The sequence below is a fragment of the Pseudophryne corroboree genome, chromosome 2 (assembly GCF_028390025.1).
Source record: "Pseudophryne corroboree isolate aPseCor3 chromosome 2, aPseCor3.hap2, whole genome shotgun sequence".
NCBI lineage: Eukaryota > Metazoa > Chordata > Amphibia > Anura > Myobatrachidae > Pseudophryne > Pseudophryne corroboree.
Genome location: NC_086445.1, coordinates 266,765,286 through 266,784,862, shown reverse-complemented (window position 1 = coordinate 266,784,862; position 19,577 = coordinate 266,765,286). Strand labels below are relative to the sequence as shown.

The window sequence follows — 19,577 nt, the reverse complement described above, 5'->3', positions numbered from 1 at the left end:
TCAAAGCTCAAACCCGCAAACTGTAAGGAAAGATTTAACTCTTACTGAAATGTATAAACTTTTCTTAACACACCAACTTTTTTCCCAGCACCCTACTTATTGCAAGGCATAACATTTATCTGTAATGCGTCTTTTCATGGGTTACCAGAATATGGGCAAATTATACACAGTTTAATGTAGTTAGCACCAAAAAGCAAAGTTATGTTTAGAAATCATTAAATCTGCCTGTGCCATATCTCAGATTTATGATACTAAGGGGGGTATCCGGGATCTGTTCAATTTGACGGCTGTCGGGATCCCGGCAGTCAGGACACAGACGCTGGAATCCCGGCAAAACAGGACTATTCCCACTCATGGGTGTCCATGATAACCATAGAGTGGGAATAGATCCTGTGGTGAGCCACAGAGCCTGCGAGAAGACTCTTAGCGCCTGCCCTGTTGCTGGCATTCTGGCAGGCGGGATGCCGACGGACGGTAAATTGTATGTATTCCGGCTATCCAATTACCTGCGATCATTGAACATGGATAATCGCTTAGCCGGGGGCTATCCAGTTAGCCTTGATAAGCCGGCATGACCCGCGGCTTATCTGGAATTTTTTTCCATTTGGCTCAGGCAGACGAAACCAAATTCCTGAAAGCAGGCCCGTTTTCATGCAAAAACGGGGCTGCGGCCAATGAAAACACAGTGAGAGAATTAATTTTTTCAAAGGCAATCTAATTGAATAGCCTGTAACAAAAATATCAGGAAAACATTAGGAATGTTTTTTGCACCTGATGTTTTATTGTTGGTAATTGAATACCCCTCTAAAAGTCCTAATACAATAGAGCAGCCATGACCTTGTGCTAACTATAAATCTCTGTGCTATGTCAGTGCCCACTGCGGGCGTCAGCAACTGGACCATGGATAGTTTCGTTCAATTCTTGTCCTAATAAAGCTACCCAGTGTTCCACCGTTTATTAAAAAGAAAAGCAGACCTCTCCTATTATTACACAGTGACACGACGAACATATCACAGCTTGCAATACTCTGGTGCCTTTGATACAATGGTAAAGACTTCTTAGTTAAACAAAGAACGGAGCATGAATAATAATCTGTTTCTTCATCCACATGTAAAGATCTGTTATTTCCCACAATCATCCAGATGCTCATGCATATAAAATACTTTGTCGTTATTCTTATGTTTTACAACAAACGATAGGTTCGTTGTTTTTTTTTTATTTAGCTCTATTAGCAAGATGTTTTTGTTTTTACAGACATTCAAGCATGTATTGATTCGGGAAGGGATGCACGACTCGATTATAGTATTCTATAACCTGGTCTTCATGCAGAAGTTAAAAAGCAACATATTGCAATATGCTTCGCCATTGGTGAGATGCTTTGTATTTTTTCGGTTTACTATTATAGTGTCTTAAAGTGAGCCAGGCAGTCATGTCTTCATAGTGCAGGCAGATATTTACTGCGCTGAAACATTATTTTAGAGAATGCAATGTATTATTATTAGCATATAGCACAGCTTACAGAACACAGCTTTACTACTGGAAGCAAATGGTAGTAAAGTAAGACTGGGTTCAACAAACAAAGGGTAAGAGGGCCCTGTTTGCAAGATTACACTCTGTAGACCATTAGTAGAACCCAGTCAATCATCCCCCAATGATATAGTATTACATAGTGAATTAATAAGATTAATATTTGCTTAGCCCACAAACTGGCAGCTTTATACCAGTGTACCAGTGTAGATGATGGGTACACACAGGCCTTATGGAACGTCGCAGTTACGAGATAAAACTGTAAAGTCCAAATGTATAGATATTTTACATGTGCCAATATATCTCTGTTTTGTATAGTTTGGGCATACATTCTGTTCCGTTTAGCTTGTGTGCATGGGCGTACATGCTTAGTTTGAACATACTCAGTAGATGATGTACTGCGAAACGCCTGCTATGTGATGGATTGAAATACTTTCTGCTTAAACTTTCATTTTGTACAGCTAAACACAATTCCAAGACTTAGTGAGTTAAGGCCCATATAGACGGGCCGATGCAGGAGAGATGTGTGCTGAGCGAACCGCTCAGCACACATCTCTCCCGCCGCTCAGCACAGCGCGATCTGTGCTGAGTGTACGGGGGGGGGGCTCACTTCACCCAGCGGGTGAAGCGAGCGACCCGCTAGATTGGCCTGCATGCAGGCCAATCTAGCAGCGATAGCCCTGCGCATCGCTATCGCTGTAGGGGGTACACACGGAGCGATAATGCTCATATTATAAGCAATCTAGTCAGATTGCTTAGAATATCACTCCGTGAGTACCCCCCTTTACTGTAGTTGTTTGTCACACAACAGAACTTAAATTTTGTAGATGATGATATAAATATACTCTGCAGAGATCACAGCCCCATTAAAGCCCAATAGCTGCTAAAGTAGAATCTTCAAAGATGCTGTTATACAATTTTGCATTAACAAGTTTTTATTATTTCTTCCAGCTTCCCACCTTATCTCCAATTCCACACATTCCACGAAGTCCATACAGATTTGGAAATTCGCCACTAAGAATTCCTGGTGGAAATAATATCTATCTCTCACCATTAAAAAGCCCCTATAAATCATCTGATGGACTACTTTCCCCAACAAAGATGACTCCACGTAGTAGGTTTGTTGAGTTCCATTGATCATATACAGTATACTTTGGTGTTTTACACATAGGCCTGTGGTACATTACCTTGCCGCAGCCTTGTGGTTCCTGCAGCTTGAAATAGATCATTAGTAGTATATATTATTTACAAGTCGAGAACATCGTTTTTCTATTAATTTCAAATGCGAATAGTTATTGTCCATTTCATATCAAGAGCATTTATCCCTGCTGGTAACTTATGTTTAATCTACTGTCACCATGTCAGATTTATGGCACAAAGGTAATTTCTCCAGATCCCATGCCTTGTCTTCTGACATACACGAATATGCTCTCACCAAGTCCATGCTGAATTAGTCTTGCGGCTGCTTGTAGCACACTGCCGTTGCCGGTCCTAGGATCCACAATTCAATCTAAAGTGCTCAAATCTAGTGTGTTTCTCCAGAGGCAGGAATATATAAAATGGATAAGCTGTTAATGATATATAAGCTGTTCTACCCTTACAGACTGTTATAGCTCGAGATAGATAGAGCTATTGCTGTCAATGAAGGTAAACCAGGAGCTTCAGGACCTGAGTAGCATGTAGAATAATCTTTTCTATTTTATTTAACACCAACACAATGCAAGATTGTCTGCATATACTTTTATGCTGCGTCGCCATCAAGAGGAGATATTCCCTCCTTAACCCTGCACTCTGTCTTCTCTTCCTCATTGTGTCCCGCATATAACCTATAGATTGTAAACTTATTTGAGCAGTGCCCTCTCCCCTTTATCATCTTTACATAATTGTGCTAACTGCACACATTAATGCTTTAGTCAGTTATATTATTTATACATGTTTTCTGTAGTGTTGATGGATTTTCCATTGTTTTCCAGAATTTTAGTGTCCATTGGTGAACATTTTGGGGTAAGTTTTTTCATTGTGGATGTTTATTTTTATTTTTTATGCTTACATTAACATAAACTATATAATACATCCGTCCACATGTGTACTGTAGAGCTTATTCAGTAGGGCCGTATTATAGGTGTCCGTGACCTACTGATTCAGGGAAAAATGTATGTGTTCTCTGTTATGTCTCCATAATGTAGGTCCTACAGTTGTAAGGCCTGTCTTGTATAATTGTATATCCTATTAAAGTCATACTGTATAATTTAGTTTAAACACATTACATATGTAAAGAACGATCCTGATCTCTGACTTAACTGTAGCATAAATATTATTCATAAAACCCATTGCCCAATAATATATTCCAGTGCATTAGTAGGACAACAGAAAAAGCAAAACCTTTTGGAAACTTTGTAGACAAACAATGTGTAGAAGTGGTGTTGTGTATTTGTATGCTGTGGCGAACATGTAAGAAATAATTGTTTTTATGACTCCATGTATTGGAAAGTGCACGATCTCTCTCACCAATACAATAGGTGTATTAAGTTTTTATTTTAGTTCTGTATCACACAATTGTCAGTCTTTATGGAGGAACAATCCCTCTGTCTTCAAATCCCTTTGTCTTTTCTTCTGGAATATACAACTCTCTGGTAGATAATAAATTGTCTTCATTAGCACCAAAAGGATGACTGGTGACCAGTTTTAAAATGGCATGCCCTATATATTGTCACTTTTTTGCGGCTACTGTATGTTAAACTTTGGGGATTTAAAATATTAAGGGCGGTATTCAATTCTTTTCACCCCCTTCCACCCCCGATCTGTTTCTGCTGACGGGTGTGGTCTAATAATTTCAGCTTGCTACCCCCGTGGCAGCGAGGGCGCCCAACCCTTTACGCAGCCAGATCTGATTACTATGGACGCGATGTGCATGATAACTGGGATCAATTTACAAAGGAGATTGGGTGTGATATATTATTTGAATACCGCCCTAAAATATGTTATGTCTGCATACAGTAGTTGAGTATCTCATTGCTATAGTCTCTTACATTTTACAGCTTCTACTTGCTTGAGGTTGGTGAATGATTTTCTTCTTTCAGACAGCAGAAAAATTTCTGAAAATCAACCAAATGGTGAGCAGCACAGAGCGGCCTGTCAAGAGACCTGCAGATGGCACAGTCCCAAAACCACTGAAGAAACTCCGCTTTGATGGGCAAGATGAAGCAGATGGAAGGTATGATTAATGTCCCTGTACACATTTGTAGGCATAAAGGGAGGAACTGGTGCAGCATTTATGGCTTTTAAGAGTGTTTGACTCAATTTGACTAGAAATTGTGCTGACGGCTTGCTAACATCTTTGCAAGAAGATGGCACATGCTGAGAACCCAAACCACAGTCTGCTTCCATCCCAGCCATCAGTAGGGGTATCACTTGCATCTTAACTGTGTATCAATATGCCATAAACTGGGTTTTGTAACGAGTAAAAAAGAGAGTTTAAATGAAGTAGATCTACAGATTTCAGATAAATATCTAAAAGTCAGCCAGAACAGGGTTTAGATGCAAAAGCTGATGCTTTCTAGAAATATTCTACATGATTTATACATTCTACATATATGCCACTAACCTGAATTTGTGTACCTAATGGTACACTGCCGTCTTCTAGCCGCGTGATCCTGATCGTGGCACAGACTGAATAAATATGAAACATAGTGTAAAGCCGGAGGAAGCTGTGACTCATAGGGGCCGATTCCATAAGGGGCGGGGGGCAGATGCATTAAGCCTGGAGAAGTGATAAAATAGGATTTTAATACATACAGGTAATTCCGTTTCTCGTAGTCCATAAGGGATATTGGGGAGAACTAGTATGATGGGTATAGACGCGGTCCAAAGGAGCCGGTGAACTTTAAATTTCTTCAACTGGGTGTGCTGGCTCCTCCCCTCTATGCCCCCTCCCACAGGCAGTTATAGGTAAAACGTGCCCCAAGGAGAAAGGACATATATCAGAGAAGGAACAAGATAGCAAAGAGTGGGGAGATTTACACACCAGCATACAACAACCAGCAACGGCTGGTAACAATAACAGCAACAGCCGAAAAGGTAACTACAGAACAAGAACCTGCAGAAGTCAACGCACTGAGGCGGGCGCCCAATTTTCCTTATGGACTACGAGAAAAGGATTTACCGGTAGGTATTAAAATCCTATTTTCTCTAGCATCCAAAAGGGATATTGGAGAGAACTAGTACAAAGGGGACGTCCCAAAGCATCCAGAACGGGTGGGAACGTGCCAAGACTGCTGCAGCACCGCCTGCCCAAACTGAGTACCCTCTTTGGCCAGGGTATCAAATTTGTAGAATTTCACAAGAGTGTTCTTCCCCGACCAGGTAGCAGCTCGGCATAGTTGCAGGGCCAAGACTCCACAGGCAGCCACCCAGGAAGAGCCCACTGATCTTGTAGAATGGGCCTTTAGAGACTTAGGAACAGGTAAGGCTGCCGACACATAGGCCTGTTGGATAGTAAGCCTAATCCAGCGAGCAATAGACTGCTTTGAAGCAGGACAACCCTTTTTCTGCGCATCATAGAGCACAAACAAAGAATCCGTCTTTCTGACCCGAGTCGTGCGCCTAACCTAGATCCTCAAAGCACGCACAACATCCAAAGTCCCCCGGGGGAGCAGAAGCATCAGAACAGGACTTAACCACAATAGGTTGATTCAGGTGGAACGCGGAGACCACGTTCGGCAGGAACTGCTGTCTAGTCCGGAGCTCCGCTCTGTTCTCATAAAAGACCAAGTAGAGACTTTTACACGGTAAGGCCCCCAATTCCGAGACACGTCGAGCAGAAGCCAGGGCCAGTAACATCACCGTCAGCTACGTGAGGTACTTGTCTTCTCCTGTTTTGATCTCTGATGATGGTAGATCTGTAGAAAGTTCAACACCACATCCAAATCCCAAGGTGCCGTTGGCGGCACAAAAGGTGGTTATATGTGGACTACCCCTTTCAAGAAGGTCTGATCTTCTGGCAATGCTGCCAATTTCTTCTGGATGAATATGGAGAGGGCTGAATTCTGGACCTTAATAGAACCCAGACGTAAGCCCTTATCCACACCATCCTGCAAGAAACGTCCCAAGAGAAATTCAGCAGGCGGATACATGCGTTTCTTGCACCAAGAGACATATCTCCTCCAGATATTATGATGATGTTTTGACATCACAGGTTTCCTGGCCTGAACCATGGTTGTAACAACCTTTTTGGAAAGGCCTTTGAGAGCTAGGATGTTCCGCTCAACCTCCATGTCGTCAAACAAAGACACCGTAAGTCCAGGTAGACTAACGGTCTTTGTTGAAGATCTCTTCTTAGTGGTAGAGGCCAGGGGTCTTGGACGGACATGCCCAGAAGAACCGCGTACCACACCCTCTGAGGTCAATCCGGGGCAAGTAGAATTGCCTGAACACCTTGATTCCTGATTCGCTTTAGCAATGGGATCGGAGGAAACAGGTAAACCAGCTGGTATGGCCAAGACGACGACAGCGCGTCCACTGCCCTCGCCTGAGGGTCCCCGGTCTGCGAGCAATACCAGGGAAGTCTCTTGTTGAGATGAGCAGCCATCATGTCTATTTGTGGGCAACCCCACCGGTCGATGATCTGCTGGAACACCAGATAGTGGAGCCCCCACTCCCCCGGGTGGAAATCGTGACGACTCAGGAAGTCCGCCTCCCAGTTGTCCACACCCAGAATGAAGATTGCTGACATGGCTCTTGCATTTCTTTCCGCCCAGAGAATTATCTTTGACACCTCTCGCATGCAGGCTCTTCTTCTTGTCCCTCCTTGCCAATTGATGTACGCCACTGCCGTGGCGTTGTCCAACTGCACCTGGATTGCGAGATCCTTGAGCAGAGGAGAGGCTTGAAGTAGAGTATTGTAGATCGCCCGAAGTTCCAGAATGTTGATTTGAAGGAGGCTTTCGTGGGCTGACCACCTGCCCTGGAACTGCGCCCCTTGGGTGACAGCTCTCCATCCTCTCGGACTCGCATCCGTCATGAGGATGGTCCAATCCTTTTTTCTGAAACTCCTGTCCTCCAGGAGATTGAAGGACTGTAGCCGCCACAGGAGAGAAATCCTGGCCTGAGGTGACAGCCAAATCAATCGGTGCATCTGCAGATGTGATCCGGACCACTTGCTCAGGAGAGTTAACTGAAACATTCTGGCATGGAACCTCCCATATTGGATCGCCTCGTAGGAGGCGACCATCTTTCCCAGCAATCTTATGCAAAGATGGATGGACACTTGAGAAGGTCGGAGCACCATGCGGACGATTTCCTGAAGTGTTTTCACTTTTTCCACTGGTAGAAACACCTTCTGGGCCATAGTATCCACCAACATCCCCAGGAACAGGAGCCTCTGTGTGGGCTCCAGGTGGGACTTCTCCAAGTTGAGGATCCACCTGTGGTCCGACAGAAGATGGATGGTGTGGTCGATATGGAGCAACAAAAGTTCTCTGGATCTTGCCTTTATCAGAAGATCGTCCAGGTAAGGGACCACATTGACCCCCTGGACCCGGAGCTGTAACATCATCTCCGCCATCACCTTTGTGAATACCCTCGGGGCTGTAGACAGACCGAAGGGTAGGGCAGGGAACTGGTAGTGATCATCCAGCAGGGCAAATCGTAGGTATGCCTGGTGAGGCGGACAAATCGGAATATGTAGGTTGGCGTCCTTGATATCCAAGGAGACCATAAATTCCCGGTCTTCCAGATCCACAATAACTGCTTGCAGGGATTCCATTTTGAACTTGAACACCCTCAAATACGGATTCAAAGACTTCAGATTCAAAATGGGCCTTACCGAACCGTCCGGTTTCGGTACCATGAATAGGTTTGAGTAAAACCCCTTGCCGCGTTGCGGCAGTGGTACTAGAACAATGATGCGGGACTGGATAGCCAGTTGCAGCGTAACTTGCATATCCTCCAAAGCTGGTAAGCTTTATTTGAAATATCGTTTGGGGGGGATCAACGTTGTCGAAAACGGGCCAAAATCCTTATCAGAATTGGCCACTAATTCGACAAAACACGTGAATCCGCGGCTAATCCACCGATCCACGTGTTATCCAACAAGTCTGAAAAACGCCAGTACCATTGAATGGGTAGAATCCGGATTCAACCGAAAAGTCGGAAACTGACGTCTTTCTGACTAGACGGCGGTTCCAACTTCAGTTTAATAGACCCGTGTGTTAGCAATATATTTCTGTGTCTAATGAAAATATATATTTATTTACTGCTGAACAGAACACTGTGATTCATCGCAAAGCATTGCCGTTAACTGTGACTAAATACTAGTAGAACCCAGAAACCAGTAGAGCCTTTATGAAGACTTAAGCCGGGTACACAGTGGAATACCGGAAATGAACAACTATAACGTTGAACGATACAGCGTTCAACGATATAGCGCATACACACTGAACGTTATCGTTCAACGATAATGATCAATGACGTCACCACCAGCATTCCCGAACATGCAGCTCAGCACGACATTGACGAGTTGAGCTGCATGTCAGCTCAATATTGGTGATCACTGAACAACGTGCTGGAGCACACATTGTTCACCAATAATACCCCATACACACTGGCTGATATAAGCCTAAAAATAAATGATAATGACATTTATGTCGTAATTGTTTATTTTTTAGGCTGAAATCGCCCAGTGTGTACACTACTTAATATTCTTGGACAAATCTTTAAGATCTGAAAGAATTTTGTTGACTGAGGGGGGGATTTCAAAACATTTTCTATCTGTATTTTTTCTATTCACCCATTTAAGATTATCCATAAATTGTACATTATTATCATTACATTTTAAAACAAAGAAAAGAACCAATGAATGTTAAAATATCTATTTATTTGAAAATACGAACAACAATAATAATAATGGATGAGAAGCGACTAGACTTTCATATCATATATGCATGTGGAAGGTGCGGTGGCTATCTTTTATGTGCTTTCAGAACACAATACCAATTTTAAATAACTGTCTAGCTGAGCTCCAGAAGTGATGAGTGCTAGTTGGCTGTGGCTCAATTCTGATAAAACAGATTCTTATTATAGGAACTCCCCTTCAAAGCACTAGACTACAACATAAGAAATCAATCAGACTTATGTTTGAGGTTAAGAGTTGCAATACACTGAACATGTGCCTTATCTTGGTGTTGTCCTGGATAGTGGCTTGACACTTACATTAGGTGTCAGTCATAATCAAATCCTCATTATTTCATCTAAGGAACATACTTAGAATCAAACACTGAGGGGCAGATGTATTAAGCCTGGAGAAGTGATAAAGCAGTGATAAGTTCAAGGTGATAACACACCAGCCAATTAGCTCCTAACTGTAAATTTACATATTGGAGCTGATTGGCTGGTACGTTGTCACCTTGTTCTTATCACTGCTTTATCACTTCTCCAGGCTTAATACATCTGCCCCTTAATTCCCTCAGATCTGCCTGAAGCATTGGTTGTCAAGCTCGGTCCTCAGGACCCCAAACAGTTCTTGTTTTCCAGGTCTCCTGACAGAATCACAAGTGATATAATTAGCTCCACTTGTAGATCTTAAAATGCATCGGTGACAAATGAATACACCTGTATACCTGCTGGTTGACCTGGAAATGTGAACTGTTATGACAGAGTTTCAGAACCTCTGGCCTAAAGTCATACATACATTTGTATCATCATGCCTAGACTACTGCAATGTCCTCTACCTGGGTTTCCCATCAAAAGATTTGCACCACTTACAGCAGTCAGGCTATTAACCAACTAGCACTGTTCCACCCACATAGTACCCATTACTGGCTGCCTGCAAGATGGCAAGTCTATTTCAAGAATAAAATCCTCTTCAGCTTTGGGCTTCCAACACTCTAAAACTCACTTCCTTACTCAGTTGGAGAGGCCTTTAATGTAGATATGTTCGAAATGGGCTCAAAACTTTCCTAATTGTTCAAGAATTTCATTCATTCCCCTTTAGTTTCTAAAGAAAAATATGCAACCGAAATGCTAATACTTTTTGTTTATTTTGAATTTAATGCAAAAACATCCAATGGTAAATACATTTGGGGTGTAATGGCTGTAACCTCTCTATACTTATTCATCAAAAAAAGAATAGGGATACAAGCTGCACATGCATTACTCAGTATCTCTGGGTTTCTTCAAGACATTTCTCGTGTATTAGGCATATACAGTATTGTCTTATTGTTATTCCATGTCCCAAGTATTTTTTTTTTTTTTTTTTATAAATACTTGGAACAAGTAACTTCTTAAGCTAGATACATACTATACTACATTGGGCCAATTTCCAAATAATTGGGTGATCAGTCTGATTTATTGTGAAGTGTGTATTAATTACTATCTTGCCTTCAAACATGCACCTATGATTATCCGATTAGTCGGTCAAGACTGAACATCTCTGCCTCAATCTCCTAATATTGTCCAGTATGTGTGCCTTCGCCATAATCTGACCATCTGTCCAGGTACAAAAATCGGGTAGTGTGTGGTTAAACCTGAACACCCCCCACCACCACCGTCCGATGTAACGAGAAATCGGGCGATTTGCCATATGAAACAAAATGCTTGCAGCACAGATATCTGGACCTTCCACTAGCTGAATAATCGGACCAATTGTCGTCCTCATCAAAAATAAAAAATCCGTGTGTACCTAGCTTATGTCCTACAATAGCATGACAGGATTTATAAATATACAGTTTGACCATTTTTAATCTCCAAATCAACTTTTTATATATTTGGAATTGCCATGGGTTTTGTACTAGATTGACCCGTCTTTCCTAATATCCTCATATCCTCAATGGGCTACTGGGAAGATAACTTAATCTTGAATACATCCAATCCTTATGGAACAAATCTAGTACTCTGCCAAAGGTTCAATGATTGCGGTGTTTCTCTTTGCTTATAGAAGTATAATATTATCATGTGTTTTATTACACTTGGCAAAAAGCTTTTTTCCAATGTCTCATGTTCCCTGGTGGTTATATTTTACGCTTTACAAAGCAGTTACAAATCACAGACTGCGCATTTATTAGAGTTCTTCATTTTCTGAGTTGACAAGTCTGAGAACTTTGGAAAGGTTGACATTTTGTGAATATTAAATAATAAGGGTGTTCTAGTACAATCCAGCCTTGCCATTCATTAGAAGTGGAACTACACTTTCTGTATATTCAGTCTGCATACTCTTAATATGTACTGTTAGCTCAGATCTGTCCATTGTATGTATTGATATTATTTAGTGACCATTTGTGATTTTGTTGGACATTTAATCATTCATGATGTTTTTTGTTCTTTTCTAGCAAACCTGAAGATTCAAAATTCCAGCAGAAGCTAGCAGAAATGAGTGAGTATTTCTTGGTGCCCCCCATCCAGTAGGCGCAGCATTCAGAAACCGTAATCCTTACCACTGTTTACTCCTAATCGTTAATTTAGTTAGAACTCAATTATGTATTGTGTGCAGCTTTGTATAATAGTGTCTAGTTTACGTTGCTGACTGTTTTTTTAAATGGGACCTAGTCCATGACTCAGTAGTTTTTTATATGAAAGGTTGTTAGAAAAGTCGATGGAAACATATTGTTTTATTTGTACATTCAGCCATGAGTTATTAATAATTGTTCTGCCTTTCCCTTTCCCCAATGCAAGTTAGTCCATTCAGATACAGAATGAAGTTAGTTGTAAGATATAGTAAGCAAGATTACCCAGTGATGCTGTGCAGGAACAGTGCTTTATTGATATTGTTCCTGTAACTATTGAGTTTTAGTTGGGAACTACTTTCTATGCTAGTCATATGTTAAATCTTTTTTATTTTATTTTTTATTTCTCTGACGTCCTAGTGGATGCTGGGACTCCGTCAGGACCATGGGGAATAGCGGCTCCGCAGGAGACAGGGCACAAAATTTAAAAGTTTGACCACTAGGTGGTGTGTACTGGCTCCTCCCCCTATGACCCTCCTCCAAGCCTCAGTTAGGTTTTTGTGCCCGTCCGAGCAGGGTGCAATCTAGGTGGCTCTCCTAAAGAGCTGCTTAGAAAAAGTTTGTTAGGTTTTTTATTTTCAGTGAGTCCTGCTGGCAACAGGCTCACTGCAACGAGGGACTTAGGGGAGAAGAAGTGAACTCACCTGCGTGCAGGATGGATTTGCTTCTTAGGCTACTGGACACTAGCTCCAGAGGGACGATCACAGGTACAGCCTGGATGGGTCACCGGAGCCGCGCCGCCGACCCCCTTGCAGATGCCGAATAGAGAAGAGGTCCAGAAACCGGCGGCAGAAGACGTCTCAGTCTTCATGAGGTAGCGCACAGCACTGCAGCTGTGCGCCATTGCTCTCCGCACACTTCACACCAGCGGTCACTGAGGGTGCAGGGCGCTGGGGGGGGCGCCCTGGGCAGCAATGTAATATACCTATTCTGGCTAAAATATATCACATATAGCCCCTGGGGCTATATGGATGTATTTAACCCCTGCCAGGTTCCAAGAAAACCGGGAGAAGAAGCCCGCCGAAAAGGGGGCGGGGCCTATTCTCCTCAGCACACAGCGCCATTTTCCTGCCCAGCTCCGCTGCGAGGAAGGCTCCCAGGACTCTCCCCTGCACTGCACTACAGAAACAGGGTAAAAACAGAGAGGGGGGGCACTTATTGGCGATATATATTATAATATTTGAGCTGCTATAAAGGGAACACACTTACTAAGGTTGTCCCTATATATATTTATAGCGCTTGGGTGTGTGCTGGCAAACTCTCCCTCTGTCTCCCCAAAGGGCTAGTGGGGTCCTGTCTTCTATCAGAGCATTCCCTGTGTGTCTGCTGTGTGTCGGTACGTGTGTGTCGACATGTATGAGGACGATGTTGGCGTGGAGGCGGAGCAATTGCCTGTAATGGTGATGTCACCCCCTAGGGAGTCGACACCAGAATGGATGGCTTTGTTTATGGAATTACGGGATAGTGTCAGCACGCTACAAAAGTCGGTTGACGACATGAGACAGCCGGCAAACCAGTTAGTACCTGTCCAGGCGTCTCAGACACCGTCAGGGGCTGTAAAACGCCCTTTACCTCAGTCGGTCGACACAGACCCAGACACTGACACTGAATCCAGTGTCGACGGTGAAGAAACAAACGTATTTTCCAGTAGGGCCACACGTTATATGATCACGGCAATAAAGGAGGCTTTGCATATCTCTGATACTGCAAGTACCACAAAAAGGGGTATTATGTGGGGTGTGAAAAAACTACCGATAGTTTTTCCTGAATCAGAGGAACTGAATGAAGTGTGTGATGAAGCGTGGGTTACCCCAGATAGAAAACTGCTAATTTCAAAGAAGTTATTGGCATTATACCCTTTCCCGCCAGAGGTTAGGGCGCGCTGGGAAACACCTCCTAGGGTGGATAAGGCGCTCACACGCTTATCAAAGCAAGTGGCGTTACCGTCTCCTGATACGGCCGCCCTCAAGGATCCAGCTGATAGGAGGCTGGAGAATACATTAAAAAGTATATACACACATACGGGTGTTATACTGAGACCAGCAATCGCCTCAGCCTGGATGTGCAGTGCTGGCGTGGCTTGGTCGGAGTCACTGTCTGAAAATATTGATACCCTGGATAGGGACAGTATTTTACTGACTATAGAGCAGTTAAAGGATGCATTTCTTTATATGCGAGATGCACAGAGAGATATTTGCACTCTGGCATCAAGAGTAAGTGCGATGTCCATATCTGCCAGAAGAAGTTTATGGACGCGCCAGTGGTCAGGTGATGCGGATTCCAAACGACATATGGAAGTATTGCCGTATAAGGGGGAGGAATTATTTGGGGTCGGTCTATCGGATCTGGTGGCCACGGCAACGGCCGGAAAATCCACCTTTTTACCCCAGGTCACCTCCCAGCAGAAAAAGCCGCAGGCTTTTCAGCCGCAGTCCTTTCGTTCCTATAAGAACAAACGAGTAAAAGGACATTCCTATTTGCCCCGAGGCAAAGGAAAGGGTAAGAGACTGCAACAAGCAGCTCCTTCCCAGGACCAGAAGCCCTCCCCGGCTTCTACAAAGGCGTCAGCATGACGCTGGGACCTTACAAGCAGACTCAGGGGCGGTGGGGGGTCGCCTCAAACATTTCAGCGCACAGTGGGCTCACTCGCAGGTGGACCCCTGGATCCTGCAGGTAGTATCTCAGGGTTACAGGTTGGAATTCGAGAAGTCCCCTCCTCGCCGTTTCCTAAAGTCTGCTTTGCCAACGTCTCCCTCCGACAGGGCGACTGTATTGGAGGCCATTCACAAGCTGTATTCTCAGCAGGTGATAGTCAAGGTACCCCTCCTACAACAGGGACAGGGGTATTACTCCACGCTATTTGTGGTACCGAAGCCGGACGGCTCGGTAAGACCGATTCTAAATCTAAAATCTCTGAACCTGTACATACAAAAATTCAAGTTCAAGATGGAGTCACTCAGAGCAGTGATAGCGAATCTGGAAGAAGGGGATTTTATGGTGTCCTTGGACATCAAGGATGCTTACCTTCATGTTCCAATTTGTCCTTCACACCAAGGGTACCTCAGGTTCGTGGTCCAAAACTGTCATTATCAGTTTCAGACGCTGCCGTTTGGATTGTCCACGGCACCCCGGGTCTTTACCAAGGTAATGGCCGAAATGATGATCCTTCTTCGAAGAGAAGGCGTCTTAATTATCCCTTACTTGGACGATCTCCTGATAAGGGCAAGATCCAGAGAACAGCTGGAGGTCGGAGTAGCACTAACCCAAGTAGTGCTCCAACAACACGGGTGGATTCTGAATTTTCCAAAATCCCAACTGATCCCGACGACACGTCTGTTGTTCCTAGGGATGATTCTGGACACTGTTCAGAAAAAGGTATTTCTTCCGGAGATGCATCAGCGGATAAAATTGTCCACAAGGACAAGAGTGTCTCTGCTATGGTGGTTGCAGAGTGCTCATCTGTTAGAGGGCCGCAGATTCGGCATACAGAACTGGGTCCTAGTGACCACGGATGCCAGCCTGAGAGGCTGGGGAGCGGTCACACAGGGAAGAAACTTCCAGGGCGTGTGGTCAAGCCTGGAGACGTCTCTTCACATAAATATACTGGAGCTAAGAGCAATCTAAGCCTGGCAAAACCTCTGCTTCAGGGTCAGCCGGTGTTGATTCAGTCGGACAACATCACGGCAGTCGCCCACGTAAACAGACAGGGCGGCACAAGAAGCAGGAGGGCAATGGCAGAAGCTGCAAGGATTCTCCGCTGGGCAGAAAATCATGTGTTAGCACTGTCAGCTGTGTTCATCCCGGGAGTGGACAACTGGGAAGCAGACTTCCTCAGCAGACACGATCTGCACCCGGGAGAGTGGGGACTTCATCCAGAAGTCTTCCACATGATTGTGGTCCATTGGGAAAGACCAATGGTGGACATGATGGCGTCTCGCCTCAACAAAAAACTGGACAGGTATTGCGCCAGGTCAAGAGACCCTCAGGCAATAGCTGTAGACGCTCTGGTAACACCATGGGTGTACCAGTCAGTGTATGTGTTTCCTCCTCTGCCTCTCATACCAAAAGTACTGAGAATTATACGGAAAAGGGGAGTAAGAACGATACTCGTGGCTCCGGATTGGCCAAGAAGAACTTGGTACCCGGAACTTCAGGAGATGCTCACGGAAGATCCGTGGCCTCTACCTCTAAGACGGGACCTGCTTCAGCAGGGACCGTGTCTATTCCAAGACTTACCGCGGCTGCTTTTGACGGCATGGCGGTTGAACGCCGAATCCTAAGGGAAAAAGGCATTCCGGAAGAGGTCATCCCTACCCTGGTAAAAGCCAGGAAGGAGGTGACTGCACAACATTATCACCGCATTTGGAGAAAATATGTTGCGTGGTGTGAGGCCAGGAAGGCCCCGACGGAGGAATTTCAACTGGGTCGATTCCTACATTTCCTGCAAACAGGATTGTCTATGGGCCTCAAATTAGGGTCCATTAAGGTTCAAATTTCGGCCCTGTCGATTTTCTTCCAGAAAGAATTGGCTTCAGTTCCTGAAGTCCAGACTTTTGTAAAAGGAGTACTACATATACAGCCCCCGGTTGTGCCCCCAGTGGCACTGTGGGATCTTAATGTAGTTTTGGATTTTCTCAAATCCCATTGGTTTGAGCCACTCAAATCGGTGGATTTGAAATATCTTACATGGAAAGTAACCATGCTACTGGCCCTGGCTTCAGCCAGGAGAGTGTCAGAATTGGCGGCTTTATCGTATAAAAGCCCATATCTGATTTTCCATTCGGACAGGGCAGAACTGCGGACGCGTCCTCACTTTCTGCCTAAGGTGGTTTCAGCGTTTCACCTGAACCAGCCTATTGTGGTGCCTGCGGCTACTAGCGATTTGGAGGATTCCAAGTTGCTGGACGTTGTCAGAGCATTGAAAATATATATTTCAAGGACGGCTGGAGTCAGAAAATCTGACTCGCTGTTTATACTGTATGCACCCAACAAGCTGGGTGCTCCTGCTTCTAAGCAGACAATTGCTCGTTGGATTTGTAGCACAATTCAACTTGCACATTCTGTGGCAGGCCTGCCACAGCCTAAATCTGTCAAGGCCCATTCCACAAGGAAGGTGGGCTCATCTTGGGCGGCTGCCCGAGGGGTCTCGGCATTACAACTCTGCCGAGCAGCTACGTGGTCAGGGGAGAACACGTTTGTAAAATTCTACAAATTTGATACCCTGGCTAAGGAGGACCTGGAGTTCTCTCATTCGGTGCTGCAGAGTCATCCGCACTCTCCCGCCCGTTTGGGAGCTTTGGTATAATCCCCATGGTCCTGACGGAGTCCCAGCATCCACTAGGACGTCAGAGAAAATAAGATTTTACTTACCGATAAATCTATTTCTCGTAGTCCGTAGTGGATGCTGGGCGCCCATCCCAAGTGCGGATTGTCTGCAATACTTGTACATAGTTATTGTTACAAAAAAATCGGGTTGTTATTGTTGTGAGCCGTCTGTTCAGAGGCTCCTACGTTTGTCATACTGTTAACTGGGTTCAGATCACAAGTTGTACGGTGTGATTGGTGTGGCTGGTATGAGTCTTACCCGGGATTCAAAATCCTTCCTTATTGTGTACGCTCGTCCGGGCACAGTATCCTAACTGAGGCTTGGAGGAGGGTCATAGGGGGAGGAGCCAGTACACACCACCTAGTGGTCAAACTTTTAAATTTTGTGCCCTGTCTCCTGCGGAGCCGCTATTCCCCATGGTCCTGACGGAGTCCCAGCATCCACTACGGACTACGAGAAATAGATTTATCGGTAAGTAAAATCTTATTTTTATTATTTTTGAATTATCTTTTTTTTCTTTTATTACATTTAGATATCACAGAATGATACATAACAAATACATAAGAACTTTTAGTCTATGTACTACCAATGTCAAGGGAATACATATGCTTAATCAACACCGTAAAGCAGCATGTTTACAGTTATACAGCTGACACTATTAAAATAGTACTGTTATTTAAGCTGCATTTTAACTTTGCGTAGTGCCACCAACATACTGCTGCCAATTTCCTGGTTGTCAGTAAGCTGAACGCATCCTAATGTCAAGCACTAGCAGATAGTGACTACACAATAATGTAAATTACGTTTATTGTGAGGAAGGGGTGGGTCTTTGGTGGCCTACAGCTAGGGGACACTAAGTAACATCTGTATACAGTTAGGGTTCTTGTGGAAATTTTAACAAATATACAGATAGGTGTAAAATTGGCCCACACAAACTGCTGCTGAGTTCCAACTCACAAGCGTACCAAATCTCGGCAAAGCTTCTGAACAAAGAAAGAAGAGAGTGGTCCACCAGCGTTGTTTGTATATAATCTGTGCGGAGTTATATACAAACAGCGCTGGTGGACCACTCTTTACTAGTGGAAATTTGCATGTTTTATTGTTGAAGCAGAATGCATGACTGTCCTTGGGCTGGAATACCGTGTGAGGTTGTAATCTATTGAAAAGATACGAGAGGCACCACATTGTGGAAGCATTTGTGGGATTTATTGAGATAGGCTATAATATTTCTTTTTCATCCACTAGGGGTCACTGGAGTACTCTTGGGATATGGACGGTGTTAGCAAGGACTGGGCACTGAATATTCAAATTTCAGTAACTCTCCTCCCCTCCATACTCCCCGAATACCTCAGTGTTTTTTCGGTGCTCACATGGACAGGAAGCACAAGTGTGGACCTCCAGAGGGGGACATACATTTTTTACTTTTAAATATTTTTATTTTATTTTTTATACCTTACAATCCTTTCCCAGCTTCCACAAAAGCTATGGGTCCAGGATTACAGAAGCTGCTGCGTGCAGCTCTTGGCGTGTCGGGCCTCACAAAGGAGCCCCCTCACAGCCACAAGCAGCTCAGCTAACAACAGCTGAGACTGCAGAAAGGACTGGACGGCGCTTGCTGGAAGAAGCCCCGTCAGAACCCAAGTACATCAGCTACCTTCAGCTGAGGCTGCCGAACGGAGCTTGCTGTAGAAGCCCCGTCAGAGCACAGGAACCCAGGTATTTATGACAGGGGCGGTCAGCTCACGCTGCCGCCCCGCCGTGTGGGGGGACTGCTATGTGCGTCGCCCGAGGCCCCGCTGCTCCGTCCCCGCCACCGCTGTTATCAGCGCCCCACGCCGCTCCCCTATTCCCGGCCGCCGCTCAGAGGGACGTGCTGGACGGCCGCTGCAAGCGCCGTTCTCAGCGCTCCCTGCCTGTTATGCAATCAGACCGCGGACAGCGTTCAGTGCTGCCGCGGTCTGTCCCTGTAACGGCCGGAGGCTCCGTCACTTAGGGGAAGGTCACTGCTCCCTCAGACCGCGGGCAGCGTTCACTGCTGCACGGTCTGTCTCAATAACGGCCGGCAGCTCAGCACTGCCAGCGCTCCCTGCTCACACTAAGGGGTAGCGGGGGGGGGGGATGCCGGCGCCTCTGATCAACAGACCGCGGACAGTGCACACTGCTGCCGCGGTCTGTCCCTGTAAAACAGCCCTCTAGTAACTAGTGGGCTCATGCTGGGCAGTCAGGAG

At 44.9% G+C, this 19,577-nt stretch overlaps 1 protein-coding gene across 1 annotated transcript in view; it reads left to right on the top strand.

The window, feature by feature from the left end:
* The window catches only part of RB1 (RB transcriptional corepressor 1), a 593,146-nt gene that overhangs the window by 548,068 nt on the left and 25,501 nt on the right, over positions 1–19,577 (top strand). Inside the window, exons 22-26 of the mRNA XM_063952790.1 lie at positions 1,255–1,368; positions 2,479–2,645; positions 3,501–3,531; positions 4,608–4,741; positions 11,850–11,893. Of these exons, the coding sequence (XP_063808860.1) occupies positions 1,255–1,368; positions 2,479–2,645; positions 3,501–3,531; positions 4,608–4,741; positions 11,850–11,893 (490 nt within the window). The remainder of the gene's footprint in view (positions 1–1,254; positions 1,369–2,478; positions 2,646–3,500; positions 3,532–4,607; positions 4,742–11,849; positions 11,894–19,577) is intronic.